A 16,932-nucleotide genomic window follows, 5' to 3' on the forward strand; every position below is an offset into this window, starting at 1 on the left:
GGCACACACGCACGTGTGTGCTTGTAAAAAACGTGTAACCACAGATCTACCAGAGATCTTGTTTTCCTGCCCAAATGTTGCATTTCCCAGATCACCCTGGCCTGCCGCGACCCCATACTGCGCCTGTACAAATCCCCAAGACCAGGCCAGGCGCGGTGGCTCACACCGTAATCCCAGCTCTTCGGGAGGCTGAGGTGGGTGGATTACGAGGTCAGGAGCTCGATACCATCCTGGCCAACATGGTGAAACCCCGTCTCTACTAAAATACAAAAAATTAGCAGGGCATGGTGGCGGGCGCCTGTAGTCCCACCTACTGGGGAGGCTGAGGCAGGGGAATCGCTTGAACTCGGGAGGAGGAGACTGCAGTGAATAGAGATTCCGCCACTGTACTCCAGCCTGGCCACAGAGTGAGACTCCGTCTAAAAAAAAAAAAAAAAAAAAATCACCGAGTCCCTAGCAGGCACACACACACAGGCGGCTGGACGTTGAGAGGCGCACACCCACAGGCACCAGCATGCCAGCAGGCCACCTACCGGCAGAAGCAGAACGACACAGATTTTTTTAAGAGTCCCATTACACTGTTAACTGGTATTGAATTTGATTTTTACCACTTCAACCAAGAAGTACAATAGTGTAGATCAATCACAGTCCACTGCTCCCCTGGCCACAATGGAGGATTACGTGAGTTATATTTAGGCTGTTTTATTGCTTTCCTGCAAATATTCAATTTAGAAACAAAGGAAGATGGTTCATTGGTTTTGGAGAAGCTGTTGAAATATAAGCATGAGGTCTGTCAAGCACTGATTTGATTTATTATTTTTAAATTTCTAACACTAATATGAGTAAGATATAACTTTTCAGGAAGTATCTTGGTCCTCTAAAATCAGCTAATAATAGTCTGGGCTGTGAACAAATAGTACTGGCTTGGAGTTTCTAAGAAATGCAGAATCTCAAACCCCACTCAGACTTGCTGGATCAGAATATGCCTTTTCACAAAATCCTTTATTGCCAATAGGCACAAATCTTGATTGCTAATCGACAAGTTTAGAATTGACAAAAATTCCCCTGGAGAAAAATTAGACAACTGGGTAAATGCCAACAGTAATTGCTTCTTTTCTCAGGTGCTTGTGTTCCTAGAGAAATGGAAATCCTTGGAGAATGTCTGTCTCCATGATATTTGGTACCTGGCATATCTAAACCCAGGACAAGTGTTCACAGTACAGCAACCAAAACTTCTCAGGCCACTGTGAAAGGTGAAGATGTTTGCTAGAGCTAGAGAAACACAAACTGAAAAGTGACAACCGGAGATGCTGATCAGTGGTGCAGATTCATTTCAAACGTGAGTGAGATGTCTTAAGCTTTGCCTTCTCAGGACTAAAGACTGCAGAATGCTGACATGGTACCTACGACTTCCAACACCAACATCGGTGCCATTCTCCAAGTCAAAGAGAGCAAGTTGCAAATAAAATTTGGAATTGAGGTTTCAGGAAAAAGAAAGGTGAGTATGTTCATCTCACACTATGATTTGATGCTATTAGGTCTAGAAGTAATCACTGTAAAAACTGTAGGAAATATTTCTGAGTACTTTCGTTCATTCATTTAATCAATCATTTACTCTTAAAAACACTTTTTAAACTTTCAGTGATATGCCAGATATGGGCTAATACTGTGAATACAGAAGAGAAGAGGTCTGATCCACTGCCTGGCTTACAGTACAGTTCAGTCTTAAAATATGCTGTTTAGAAATTAAGAGTTTTCTGAGCATGCAGTAGAAAGGTCCAATCAATTACAAGGAATTAGAGAATGGTTCTATGATTATTACAGTTTTGAATGATATGAAAGAAAACAAATGTTTGCCAGACAACAGAGAAAGTAATTTGTAAGACTATTTTAAGTAGAAGGAACAGTAAATAAAAAGGCAGACAGCTAAGTGAATGTGACAAATTCCAGGAACTGACTGAAGCCAAATGTTTCTCTCACAAAGGAGGAAGATACAGGACCTCAGAGCAGAAAGAGGTGAGCGATCTTGGATATTTGCTTTTAATCATAAGATAAATTAAGAACATCTTTTCCCTAATTTTTCTGAAGGTGGATCATCATCATGACATTGTTAAATATATTTAATGGCCAGAAATAAATAGCCTCTTCCTTTTTTAAGATCTCAAATTATTAGAATACCTTTACATTGATTAAAGGGTGTATTCTTTTTTAATAGGAGAAAAAGGCATACGAAATGTATTAATGTGTATATATGTGGAAGCCATACACAAAGTATGAAACTCAAGAAGGACTAGCTGGTTGAGGCTTAAATACTCTCTTCAAGGAAGAGAGATGTGTGGACCCAAGAGGTAGACATTATTCTGTAAATGATTATCTTTGGAAGCTGGATGAGATGGACAAGTTATGGAAGGTGAGGGGTGGAAATGCATGGGGACACAGGCGGTCTTATTATGCAGATAAAGTCCCCCAGGTCATCTCTTGGAGCTGCCTTCAGAATAAGAGATGAAAAGTCTGTCTGTGCATGGTGATGACTCCCAGTCTCTTCTCTGGTGGTTAATCTTTCCTGGTTATCTTTCCTGGATTCCAAAGGAGGGGGTCTTAAGACAACTGCATTTCTTTGGGAAAGAAGCTTAGTTAGATAAGGAAATTCCAAAGAGTCCCACTCATTACTTTGGGGAAGAGGATCTGAGAGACAAGGAGGTGGGAGAAGGTCAGAGACAGCCCTTGGTTCTGAAGCTTATTTCCAAGGCCTTTGAAAGCACTCAGCATGCCAGAGCGCCATATTTTGCGGAATCATTTTCTGCACCCCAACATCACTTCTCTTCTCTCTTAGGAAAAAGAGTCCTTCCTTTCTAAATCTAGCTCTTGTATATGTAATCCATACCCCATTATTTTCTTCTTCTCTGAGACCTTTCCCCGTTGAATTATCTCCTCTGTGGCTAGCATCTTCAACATCTACAGGGTGTATTCTTAAGTCTGTCAAACACCATACACAAAATAAACACTTCTTCTCTTTTGTTTCCCTTTCAATGTATAAAAGTGTCTGCTAATTATTTCATTACCTTTAAACATTTTCCAAGCTCTTCACAGCTTCTATACACCTTTCATCTTGTCAATGTTCCTCCTTAAAAAAGACATTCATGGCCAGGCTCCATGGCTCATACCCGTAATCCCAGCACTTTGGGAGGTCGAGGTGGGCAGAATGCCTGAGGTCAGGAGTTCCAGACTAGCCTAACCAACATAGCGAAACCCTGTCTCTACTAAAAAATACAAAAGTTAGCTGGGTGGGTGGCAGGTGCCTGTAAGCCCAGCTACTCGGGAGGCTGAGACAGGAGAACTGCTTGAACCCAGGAGGTGGAGGTTGTGGTGAGCCAAGACCACGCCACAGCACTCCAGCCTGGGCAACAAGAGCTAGCGAGACTCTGTCTCAAAAAAATTAATTAATTAATTAATTTTTTAAAAAATTCATCATTAAACATAAAGTTCAAAATTTAATATGATAGGCATAGAATAGTACTTGCTAACCTCATAGTGCCCATAGAAGATGGTAATATTTGCATAGCATCTGGGGTAAGAAATTTACCCCAGCTTGTGGCAAATGCTGACCACTAAGAGGCTATGGATGCCACAGGCTTCTCTTCATGACCCCAAGGACTAAACACCAGCACTTTAGCGCCATTATAACACATTCTAAGTCCATGGCACATGAGTTGGGAAGCTATGTCAGAGATCTTATTGGGATTAAGACTCATCATACTCTAGAAATTGTCTTTTAATAAATAAGCTATGAATTTTCAATTGCTTTCCTTATCATCTATTATTCTATGGACTCCATTGGATTATTTTAAAAAAATGTCTTTATGCTTTTATATAAACTACACTCAACCCAGATATCTTATACGGGAAGAATTAATTTTTAAACTAAGCTTAGAAGTTAATAAATATTTTCTCTGCTACATTTTAATTTGTTTCGATTCTTTTCTCAAACCTGGATGATCATCATCATTGATTTAGAAGTGTTATCTGTGTGATTTATTTTTATTTATTTTATTTTATTTTTCAGAGAGGTCAGATCTCCAAACCTCAACCTCAAAGATTCTGATTCATTAATCTGGTAGAGTGGTAGAAAATCTATATTAAACAACACAAACAGGAAAAAAATTTGAAAGTTGACAAAGAGATTTGAAAATATTTTCAAAGTTTCAGAAACTACTAAAAGATATCTGAACTAGAATACAACTATCAATTATCAGAATTACAGAGGGGGTAGCAGTACTAGTTTAACTAAAGTAAAACCACATGCAGTTTGGAAATTTATAATGCTCAAAGTTATTAATTCTACAAATAGCAATATGAACAAATTACTTAGAACTATAGCAGTAAATTTCGGATGAACTAGAAACAGAAACTGTTTGTTGGAGCTATTCCACAGAGATTAAATAGTCTCTGGGAAACAGGACAGAGCGTATAGGGAGGTGATTCTGGAATGTTTGTTTTTCATTATAATCATGTTTACATTTTTACATTAATCCTTTTTTTGTAAACACTTCAATCCCTCTAGATGACTGTGATGATCAATCATATTGGGAAATACCCGAATTAACAAACACTCTTTGTGTTCAAATATTTTCTTCTACATCTGACTATAAAGCAACAAGCCTCCCATAACTCTTTCTTGTCCAGTGCATATTCTGAAAGCCTGTGCCACCTGCCTGTATAAATTAAAGATAAACTGTGTCTACAGCACATTCACACCAAGCAATTGAAATATTAGTGTTGATGTAAAATTCTCTGATTGAGACAAGCTGTATTCTAGAAAGCAAGGCATTTACTGATCTTACATACAGATGTTGAGAAAGGGATATAGAGAATGAAGGCTATAACGTCCATCTTGAGTTTGAGTACAATAATTGTAAACTTTTGAGAATCAATATCTTGACTCCCCTTTGATATTGCACTAAGATGATATTTTCCATAAATCCTCAGACATAAAAAGCAGTAGCTAAATGTTCTCTTCAGGAATTTGTTGATATATTTCTCATAGTAATGCATTTTTTCTTTTTAAATAATTTTTTAAAATTTCAATACACACCATAGAATACCACTCAGCCACAAAAAGGAGCAAAATAATGACTTTTGCAGCCACTTGGATGAAGCTGGAGGTCATTATTCTAAGTGAAGTAATTCAGGAATGGAAACCCAAATGTCATGTGTTCTCATTTATAAGTGGGAGCTAAGCTATGAGGATACAAAGGCATAAGAATGATATATTTATCCAGTCTATTATTGATAGGCATTTTTACTCCACGAAATACAATGCAACCATAAAAAGAACAAAATCATATCCTTTGCAGGGACATGGATGAAGCTGGAGACAATTATCCTTAGCAAACTAACACAGGAACAGAAAACCAAATACTGCATGTTCTCATTTACAAGTAGAATCTAAACAATGAGAACGCATGGACACATAGAGGTTAACAACACGTACTGGGGCCTTTTGGAGGGCAGAGGGTGGGAGGGGGGAGAGGATTAGAAAAAACTAACTAATGGGTACAATGCTTAATACCTGAGTGAGTAAATAATTTGTACAACAAACCCACATGACACAAGTTTACCGATATAACAAACCTAAACATGTACCTCTGAATTTAAAATAAAAGTTAAAAAAAAATTATATATTGATGTATTTTTTAAACATATCGATCGTCTGTTTAGATGTTATATCCAGGAATTGAATTATTTTAAATCTATACATAAGTTTAAGAGACTTAATATCTTTATAATAATGAATCTTATTATCCACAGATATGGTAAATCTCTTCTCTTATTAAGGTTTTTAAAAAATTAATTGATACATAATTGTACATATTTATGAGGTACCTGTGGTATTTTGATAGATGCATACAACGTGTAATGATCAAATCAGGGTATTTAGGATACCCATTGCCTCAAACGTTTATCATTTCTTTGTGTTGGGAACATTTTAAACCTTCTACTTATTTAAAAATACACGATATATTGTTGTTAACTATAATCACCCTACTATGTTATTGAACATTAGGAACTATCTTTCTATCTAACTGTATGTCATGTACCCATTAATCCACTTCTCTTCATAATTCCACACCCAGCCAGTCTTTCCAGCCACTAGTGACTATCATTCTACTCTTTATCTCCATGAGATCAGCTTTTCCAGCTTCCACATATGAGTGAGAACATAAAATATTTGTCTTTCTGTGCCTGGTTTATTTCACTTAACCATCAAATTACAGGATTTCATTTGCTTTATGGCTTGATAGTATTCCATTAAATACGTATACCACATTTTCTTTATCCATCCATCCATTGGTTGAGACTTAAGTTTGTCTAGCTTATCTTAAGATTACTTAAAAGTTTTAATCTATAGCCATTGTATAAGTTTTGTTTTATATTTTGAGGTATTTGGTGCTAAGTTATTGCTATTTCATATGATATTATTTTGTGCTTCTTTTAAAAACAAATTTTAATATAAAGAAACAGAAAATCTAATGTAAGGGAGTAAAAAATAGTATGCTGTGCAAACATTAACTTAAAAAGTATTGTGATAGCCTGACAATGCTAAAAATGCTGACATGAGACAAAGGAAGATTTAAGCAAGACAAATGATTAAATATAACTTTCTGTATTCCATAACAATAAAGATTTTGTTGAAGATTCAACAACTAAAGGAAGAAATTTAAAAATCAGAAATTTGAGTGGGAGACATGGACATACTTAGCTACTAACTGTTAGAACATCAGACAAAAATATCACTATGCATATGAAATATTTCAACAACATAATTAGTGAATTGAACATCATTGAAATGTATGTATTAAGGGACCACAAAATCGGGCAATGTATTCTTTTAGGATGTGTTTGGAATATTTATAAAAACTGACAATATGTTGTATTATAAAGAAAATCTCAACAATTTGAAATAACTTCAATGATTCAGAGTATGTTCATTAGCTCCTATGAAGTTAAGACAGACATTTTTAAAAGCCCAACTTCCGTAAAGTTAACAGTTCACTTCTCTATAATCCATGGAACAACACAAATATAAAAAAGAAATTATAAAGTGTCTTAAACTGTATAATATTGTAAGTTTGATATATCAAAACTTGTGACCAGTAGCTAAAGTAGGGCTGACAGGGAAATTTATACCTTATATGCACATATTAGAAAAGACCATAAATAGAAGATGTTGATTAAGGTTCAGTTCAAAAATCTAGGAAAAGGACAGGAAATCATGCTAATGAAATGAATAAAAATAAAATAAATTATTAGAAATAATTTAAATAAAAATAAATATTAACATAAAATCAACATAGTAAATAGTTAACTTATTAAAATTGATTAATAAAATTGACAAACTTCTAGCATAAATGATCAAGACAAAAAGATAACCTTAATTTATTGGATTCAGGAATGAAGAAGCAAAAAATTTTGCATAACCTTCAAATATTTTTTAAATGTTAAAGAAATTATGAAAAACATAATGTAAAATATTTCATAATTTGTAAAGTAAGCAACTGAATTGAAAATTCAATTAAAAAAACTAAAAAGAAAGATACAATCTGAATATATGATATCTATTAAATAATTCATTCCATTACTGAACTTTCTTACACACAAAATACCTGTAGATCTAGAGAGCTACGCGGATGAATACTTCTATACATTCGGGATTTCTGGTCGAATATTTGTTGCAAAGAAATATAATGTTTTTGAGATTCATGTTAATAAACGTATTTGTAATTTATATTTACTTTTTAAATTCTCAATAGTATTCAATTTAATGTATATGTACATACACATACACACACCACAACTCATGCATCTACTCATCTGTTGAGTAGGTCTGCTGAGGAAATAGTACATAGGGGGGCAGGTAAGAACTGAGCCCAATCAGTGTGATCATGCCCAGGTTCCCCAGCTTTGTGACCACATAGATTCCCAGGAAGACGACAAAGAGGGGCATCGGGAGCTCTGACTTCTCTGTTAGCCCAACCAGAATAAACTTAGTCACTAAAGAATGGTTTTCTGCTGCCATTCTTTGATCAGTTTCTGCAAGGGAGAGAAAAAAATCTTTCTAATTTTTGGTTGTTTTGAATAAGGCTGCCATGTACATTTTGTACGTGTCTTTGTGTAGACAAACGTTTACATTTTTCTTGGGTAAATACTAAGAGGCAGAATTGCTGGATTTATTTAGTTAAAGTCTGTTTAAGTTTATAAGAAATTGGCAAACTCTTTTCCAAAACAGTTGAACAATTTCACACTCCCCGCCAGCTTTGTATGACAAGTAGAGATGCTCCTCACCAACACCTGAAATCTTCAGATGTTTTTTTGTTCTGTTTTTTCTAATCTATCATGGTCTGTAGTGTTGTCTCATTATGGTGTTAATTTTCATTTCCTTGATTACTAAAAACATTGGATATATTTTCACAAATTTACTGACCAGTCATATATCTTTTCTGTGAGATAGCTCTTCTGGTATTTCACCAGTTGTTAATATTTGGTTGTCTTTGTACTATTATTTGCATATGTTATTTAGATATTTTAGATAAAAGTCCTTTGTCAGCATATGTGTTACCTTGAGCTTGCCATTTCGTTTTCTTAATGTCATTAATTTTGATGAAATATAATCAAACCATTGTTAGTTTTTAGTTCTTTCGCTTTTAAGATTTCTTTCTAAGAAATCATAAACTTTTCCAAGATATCAAGGATTTTACCAGTTGTTTTTCCAGGTGTTTTATAGTTAGTTTTTACGTTCAGATCTGATTGATTTCAGAATTATTTTGGTGTAGAAATGTGTTAAGAAATGTATAGATTTTCTAAACTTTGTATTTTTTTAAATAATTTGACTCATTCATTTGAAATGTAACTTTAATGAATCCAATAGCCATATCATTTATTCACTGTTTAACAGAAAGGGGATCACACTTGTAATTCTGTTTTTTAATTGTGTGTCTCTACTTTTTACTCTCTTCTAATTCACAAAAGTTGAAGAAAATGAAAGGAAATACTGAGGTAATAAGATTGTTGTTTCTGTACGTTGAAATCAGTAATTTCTTACTATCTTCCCATTGTTACCCTCTTGATAGACATTAACAACATAAGATTGACCTTCTTCACTTACTGATTTATGAGTCTGCAAATGTTATTTAGATAGGTAATAATGTTCTCTTTTACAGGTTTGAAAGTCATGACACAAAGAGGCTATTTGACAGGCTCGGGGTATTGATTAGTAAATGATGGGGTCAGAATTTGAACACAAGCACTTTGACTTTAGAGCCTGTCCATTCAACAACTGCTCATTCTATTTCCCTCAAGGGATGTCAGAGATACTTCACTGTAGCTCAGAGATGACAAATCATAGAATTGTCACCACTACAGCTGATAGATATTCACAATGATAATTATAAATGTTATTTCATTTTAATAGTATCTGAAAATATGAATGTTTGATGTACAAATCTAGATTTCTTGATAATTACATAAAACATTGAAGTCTGATAATAATAAGACTTCTGTTCATCCCTGACAGGAATTAGTTTCAGGTTATTAGAGGTTACTGTCTGTAGACAGGGATTGTTCTCCCCAAGTTGTCACTCAGTCATTTTTACTTGTTTACGTTGGCTTCTCTAAGAATTTAAGTTTGCAAGTATTAGCTTAAAAATATTGGAGACCATTGAAATATTCAAAACAGAAAATAGACACTCAAAGTTTTTAATTACTATAAACATAGGTAAAATATTATAATATCAAATACCAGTTACTAGAAAATAAAGATTAATACATGCTAAATTGGGATAAATTATGCTTCAGTTAATTGAACCAGAGTTAAATGATCATATATAAACAAGGGGTCCCTTTCCTACAAAAGGAGAATAACAATACAATTCACCCAAATACCATGTTTTTTCTCTCCCTTGCAGAAACTGATCAAAGAATGGCAGCAGAAAACCATTCTTTAGTGACTAAGTTTATTCTGGTTGGGCTAACAGAGAAGTCAGAGCTCCAGCTGCCCCTCTTCCTCATCTTCCTGGGAATCTATGTAGTCACAATGCTGGGGAACCTGGGCATGATCACACTGATTGGGCTCAGTCCTTACCTGCACACCCCTATGTACTATTTCCTCAGCAGTCTGTCCTTCATTGACTTCTGCCATTCCACGGTCATTACCCCTAAGATGCTGCTGAACTTTGTGACAGAGAAGAACATCATCTCCTACCCTGAATGCATGACTCAGCTCTACTTCTTCCTCATTTTTGCTATTGCAGAGTGCCACATGTTGGCTGCAATGGCATATGACCGCTATGTGGCCATCTGTAGCCCCTTGCTGTACAGTGTCATCATATCCAATAAGGCTAGCTTTTCTCTGATTTTAGGAGTGTATATAATAGGCCTGATGTGTGCGTCAGCTCATATAGGCTGTATTTTTAGGGTTCAATTCTGCAAATTTGATGTGATCAACCATTATTTCTGTGATCTTATTTCCATCTTGAAGCTCTCCTGTTCTAGTACTTATGTTAATGAGTTACTGATTTTAATCTTCAGTGGAATTAACATCCTTGTCCCCAGCCTGACCATCCTCAGCTCTTACTTCTTTATCATTGCCAGCATCCTCCGCATTCGCTCCACGGAGGGCAGGTCCAAAGCCTTCAGCACTTGCAGCTCCCACATCTCGGCTGTTGCTATCTTCTTTGGATCTGCAGCATTCATGTACCTGCAACCATCATCTGTCAGCTCCATGGACCAGAGGAAAGTGTCCTCTGTGTTTTACACTATTGTTGTGCCCATGCTGAACCCCCTGATCTACAGCCTGAGGAATAAAGATGTCCACGTCGCCCTGAAGAAAATGCTAGGGAAAAGAACATTCTTATGAACAGAAGTACTATGAAAATGATTGCATTAGATCTAAGTTTTTGACTATTATATTGTATGAAATGATGTCTTTCACTTTAGCGCATCTGTCAACATTCTTTCTAATTTGGGGGGATTTTACGGACATTATTTCTTATGCACATGGTCTATTTTACGCCAATTCCATCTCATTTTTTCTCTTATAAGGATTATGAAGACATATTTTCTTAGAAGAAATAATAAGGTGACATAGTGAATTAGTGGCATAACCCACTAATGCCAATTCCATTCCCTTTCCCCTTTTCTTTCATGTAATTGATTAAAACATAGTCCTCAACATAATAAAAATACTCTCTTCTGGTGATAAAATACTAAGCTTCAGTTCTAAAGGGCTGTTCCCTGGAAAATCTAAAAACACATTACACTAATCATATCAAATAGAGCTGGTCAGGGTCTCCATCAGTCATGGATTCTATTGTTTTGAGCCAACACAAACGCTAGCGTGAATGTATTTCTTCTACTTACAGCTGCTATCTCTAAACTAAACCAAACTATTGGAATGGTATTGCCCATGTACCTCAGGGTAATCAACACAACATAAAGTATGCCAGAATCAGACCTACAAAAATATACTTGTAAAGGCTAGAAAAACTTAAATGTTATTTCTTCAGAGAACTCCTCTTCGAAACTCCAACTAAATTACTTTGTACACTATCCCTCTCTTCTTGCTCTCAGATACTGTCTCCTTTTCTTCTCAGCACATATGACTTATGATAATAATATGATACTTAAATGCTTATTCTTTTAATCTTTCTCTGTTGAGTTGGCTTAAGCTCTAATAAGACATAGAGTAGACACTCAAATAATATTGATTGAAAATAGTACCGGACACCTCAGACATCCCATGTCAGATCACCTGCCTACCTCTCACTTCAGTCTCTTACACATCTGTTAGTTCTGTGCAAGCTCAAATTCAACTTGCATTAACAGAATTCCACTTTAAATATCCACCATGAAACTTTTTTCATATTTTAAAATTAACATTATTTTTAGGACAGTTTTAAATTTATCACAAACTTTTGATGATAGTAGAGTTCCCTTGTCCTATATAATTTTTCCTATTACTAACATCATATATTAATATGCTACATTAGTTACAATTAATGAATCATTGAAACATTATTAAATAGCATCTATATTCTTTTGTTTATTTACTTGTTTAATTGAAACAAAAAATTATATTATTTGTGGTATACAGCACTGATGCTTTGATATATGCGTACATCGTGGAATGACTAAATCAAGCTATTTAACATATGCATTGCCTCATAAATTTATTATTTTTTTGTGGTGAGAACATGTAAAATCTACTTTCTTAGCAATTTTCAAATATACAATATATTGTTATTAGATATACTTGCCTTGTTGTATAATAAGTCTACTGAACTTATTCCTCCTGTCTAACTGAAATTTTGTATCTTTTGACCAACATCTCCCCAGTTGCCATCCCTTCCCCCAAACCCTGGTAACCACCATTTTACTCGCTGCTTTGTTCAGTTCTACTTTTTAGATTCCACACATAAGTGAGATCGTGCACTGTTGGTTTTTCTGTGCCTGACTTATTTCATTTAACAAAATATCCTCCAGATTCATCCATGTTGTAGCAGATGACAAGATTTGTTTTTTTAAGTCTGAATAGAATTCCATTATGAATATACACCTCATTTTCTTTATCCATTCATGTGTTGATGGACACTTACGTTGATTACATAACTTGGCTATTTTGAGTAATGCTACAATAAACATGGGAGTGCAGATATCTCATCAACATACTGATTTCGTTACCTTTGGATATATAACCAGCAGTGAGATTGCTGGATCACGTGGTAGTTCTATTTTTTAACTTTTGAAGAAACCATACTGTTTTAAATAATAGCTGTGTGAATTTGTATTCTCACCACCAGTGTGCAAGGGCTCTCTGTTCACATTCTAGCCAATGAATTGGGTGGAGGCCCAGAGCTCAGGGCCCTGAGCAAGCCTCGGATGCTCCGGTCCCTGGATCCGCCTTTTAAATTCTTATTCTGTCTCTTTCTAATTCCTCTGTCTCCACTGGACTCAGGGTACCCACCGGGTGGTGTGGGGATGGTTTCCCCAATACTAATCCGTGTCATAGTATTTCTCAAAACATTTTAGCTTATATCATATACTTTTGTTCTTTGTCAAGATAGCTTCAGATATTCTAAGGCAATCAAAATTCCATATGACTTCTAAATTTGACAGACTTGCAAGCAAAAGTAGTCAAATCCACAAGTATTTTTGGAGATACCTATGCCACTCTCTCAGTCACTGATAGAACAAATAGACAGAAACATTTTAAGAAAGGATTTCAAAAAGCATGATTTATTAAAAAATCCAATTGACACTGTAGGTTCTATCAAAATTAAAAATTTTTGCTCCTCCTAAGACATTGTTAAGAGATTAAAAAGATAAATCTCAGAACATACTTGCAGATCAGGTATCAACTAAAGTTTTGTATTCAGAATATGTAAAAATTCTCAAAACTCAGTAATAAGAAAACAACCCATAAAATGAACAAATATTTGAATTCATCACCATTGTTACAATGATGGCAAATAAACATATGGAAACATACCACAGTACACCTATTAATTAGAATGACTGACATTAAAAGTATAAGCTGAGGCTGTGCACTGACTGGAACTATCACAATCTGGTAGTATGAATCTAAAATGATACAGCCACTTAAACAAACAATCTTCCAGTTACTGAAAAATTAAACATATATCCACTATATTATTCATCCTTTCCACACTGAGTAGTTACTCAGGAGAAATTAAACATATGCTTATACAAAGACTTGTACATTAACATTCACAGTAGCTTTATTTGTCATAGTCCAATACTGGAAATGATACAAGTGTTCCTTAATTGAAAATGCTTTGTGGTTTATTCATCCAAATCCATACCACTCAGTAGTAAAAACATTGAACAATTGATACACAAGGCAACATGGATGAACCTCAAAATAATTATGCTTAGCAGAAGGAGCCAAACCTGCACCCCATCCCCCAGAAAAAAGTATGTCTATATAATTTCATCTCTGTAAAATTCTAGCAAATGCAAATTAATCTATATTGACAGAAAGCAGATGATTCTTTGTGTGAGGACAGAAGTGGGGCATTACAAAGGGGCAGGAAGAAAACATCTGTGGATAACGGATATGTTCCTTAGCTTGGTGGTGATAATTTTACATATATCACATACATACATACATATAATATACACACATATGTAAGTGGTGATGTTTTCATATTGTATATATGTACATACATTTATATATATACATATGTGTGTAGCAAGATAGATAACACCAAGTTGTGTATTTTAAATATGTAAATATTTAAGTATTTAAATTCACAAGTGTTGACCACAAACATTCCAATCTAATTCTAGCCTGAAAATTTTCAAAAAGGTCAAACTTTTTAATCTGATAAATATTTAAAATTTTCTTCCACAACAGAAAGGATAATAAGGCCTAATTATTTAGTTCATTCATGCAGTACATCCGCATTAACTGATGCTTGGTGAGTGGAAGAGACGGCCTCATGACACTCCTGAGAGGAAGACCTGAGAACAGACAGTGCAAATCAGGAAGTGCAGCCTAGAAGCTTACTCATGGTCACTCCATCGTTGATACTAATCTCAGTTCTTCCTAATACATTAGGTTACAGGAGAGGAGAAAACTGGGTAGTTCAAAGCCCTCCTTACAGGTGCACGTCTGAATTCTGCCTTTACAAATTAATGTGTCTGCAGACTCTAAAAATATCCTTACAAATGCAAATTATTCTAGAAATTAAAGAAATGAGACAATTGCCTAAGAAAAAGTAGTCTCTGCTCACATTACAGGGAAGGGGGTGCCAGGAAGGCAGGGGAGAAGATAAATTTTCCTCGATTTCAATTTCAAAGACCCACCCAGTGTGTTCAAACCATTTATGAAAGAAGCCATCTTGTTGAAGTCCGTTTACTAGCTACCTGTGTTGTGTCAAGCATAATTGTTATTGCTAATTTTACAAAGGCATTTTAGCCGTGATCTTTGAGATGTAGGAGTTCACCAGTCAATGGAAGAACCAGGCATAATAACCCACAATAAAATGTGATACTAATAATAGCAAAAACTTGTATAGGGCTTTCTATGTACCACACATTAATGGAATCACACATATTTATTAACTCATTTACACTTCATCACTATACTATATAGTAGATATATCTATTATCTGCATTTTACATATGAGGAAACTGAGGCATGGAGAAGTTAAATAGCTTCTCAAATGTTACAAAGATAGGAAAAGACAAAACCAGGGTTAGAGCCCAGGCAATCTGACTTCCGCAAACATTCCTTTAATTATTTCAGCATACAGTCTACTGCAATTAGCTTAGCACAAGTGTGATAAGAGCACAAAGCTGTGAGTTATGAATTCTGTTTATGGGACTCTAGGAAGGCTTCGCAGGTAAGTTACATGAGAGTCAGATTTTTAATGATGAACAAAATTTATCATGGAAAAAAAGAAATGAAAGAATGAAGGAATATAAAGCAAAGGGGTGATATGAAGCACCTCAAAGGGAAGCCAACAATTTGACATAGTCATGAGTAACAGGGAGAAAGAAGGGACTGGCATTTTGCTAACATAATCATTAATCATGGCATGGGTTCATGTAATGTCAAAGAGCTTGATTTGAGTTGGAAAACCAACAAGTGACAGCAAGAATCAATTCAATAATGAATGCAACAGGGTTGCTTAAATGCTTTTGTTTAATATTTACTTGGTTTTCTTACCAGGCTATTTGTCATCAGATAGGTCCCATTGGTTCAAGTATCTCAAAACCGATGACTGATTATTAAGCACTATCAATTGCTAGTTATCTTGGGCCTCCAATTGCCGCTGTTTTTCTGCTTGCCATCTTTTGTGAAAGAGTGAACAGGGAGCATTCTGGTTGGACTTGTAATGGGCCTTACGGATATGATTGTGGAGTTCACCTACAGAACAGGGAGTTGCTTGGCTGCCAGTGACTGTCCCAAGATTATCTGTGGAGAGCACTGTCTGTACCTTTCCATCATTCTTTTCTTTTTCTTTTCTTTTCTTTTTTCTTTTTATTTTTGGTGGGGAGTGGAGGGGGCAGTCTATACTGGCAGTCTTAGGAATCTCCCTCTTAACAAAACCTATTCCTAATGTACATATTATCCTGAGCAATCTCATGGACATCTCAAGAAAGCTTATGACTTATTCTGTGGTTTGAGGAAGACAGGGCTCAAGCTGCCCAAGGAGGAGGAGGAAGCCCCGAGGAAGAAGCTGTCATCTGAGAGGCCCTTGTGGAGGACTGCAGCAAACTTCAACACCGGGGTCCTCCTGGTTGTGGTGCTCTTTGTTTATGGCTAGTTTGCCTGAACTCTGAGCCACTAAAATACTTAATAATTATTAATAAGTAAGCCAAGGATAATTTTATGAATTTTCTTATAGCTTGTTGTGTTGCAAAAGGGAGATGAGTAGTTGGTAATTTTGTCTAATGAAATGACTAAAGATTTGATATTTTGCTTTAATTGTTTCTTTGTATCATTAAGAAAAAGTTGGGCTGGGCGCGGTGGCTCAGGCCTATAATCCCGGCACTTCGGGAGGCTGAGGCAGGCAGATCACCTGAGGTCAGTCAGGAGTTTGAGACCAGCCTGACCAACATGGTGAAACCCCGTCTCTACTAAAAATACAAAAAATTAGCCGGACATGGTGGCAGGCACCTGTAATCCCAGCTACTTGGGAGGCTGAGACAGGAGAATCGCTTGAACCCAGGAGGCAGAGGTTGCAGTGAGCCGAGATCATGCCACTGCACTCCAGCCTGGATGTGACAGGGCGAGACTCCATTTCACAAAAAAAGAAAGAACAAGTTGACAATTTATGAAACTATTAAGTGACCCTATACATGTGTAAACCAGACACTTAGGGTCTAAATTATTGTTTCCAGCTTTAT

The 16,932-nt window shown here is 35.7% G+C and overlaps 1 protein-coding gene across 2 annotated transcripts; it reads left to right on the plus strand.

The window, feature by feature from the left end:
• The first annotated feature begins 1,238 nt into the window (after positions 1–1,238).
• OR8G5 (olfactory receptor family 8 subfamily G member 5) lies at positions 1,239–11,264 on the plus strand. 2 transcript variants are annotated; one of them, XM_077961011.1, is made up of 2 exons: positions 1,239–1,498; positions 9,963–11,264. In XM_077961011.1, exon 2 carries the CDS (start codon positions 9,977–9,979, stop codon positions 10,910–10,912), a length of 936 nt encoding a protein of 311 aa, XP_077817137.1. In that variant the 5' UTR covers positions 1,239–1,498; positions 9,963–9,976; the 3' UTR covers positions 10,913–11,264.
• The last annotated feature ends 5,668 nt before the right edge of the window (positions 11,265–16,932 follow it).

The sequence above is a fragment of the Macaca mulatta genome, chromosome 14 (assembly GCF_049350105.2).
Source record: "Macaca mulatta isolate MMU2019108-1 chromosome 14, T2T-MMU8v2.0, whole genome shotgun sequence".
Classification (NCBI taxonomy): domain Eukaryota; kingdom Metazoa; phylum Chordata; class Mammalia; order Primates; family Cercopithecidae; genus Macaca; species Macaca mulatta.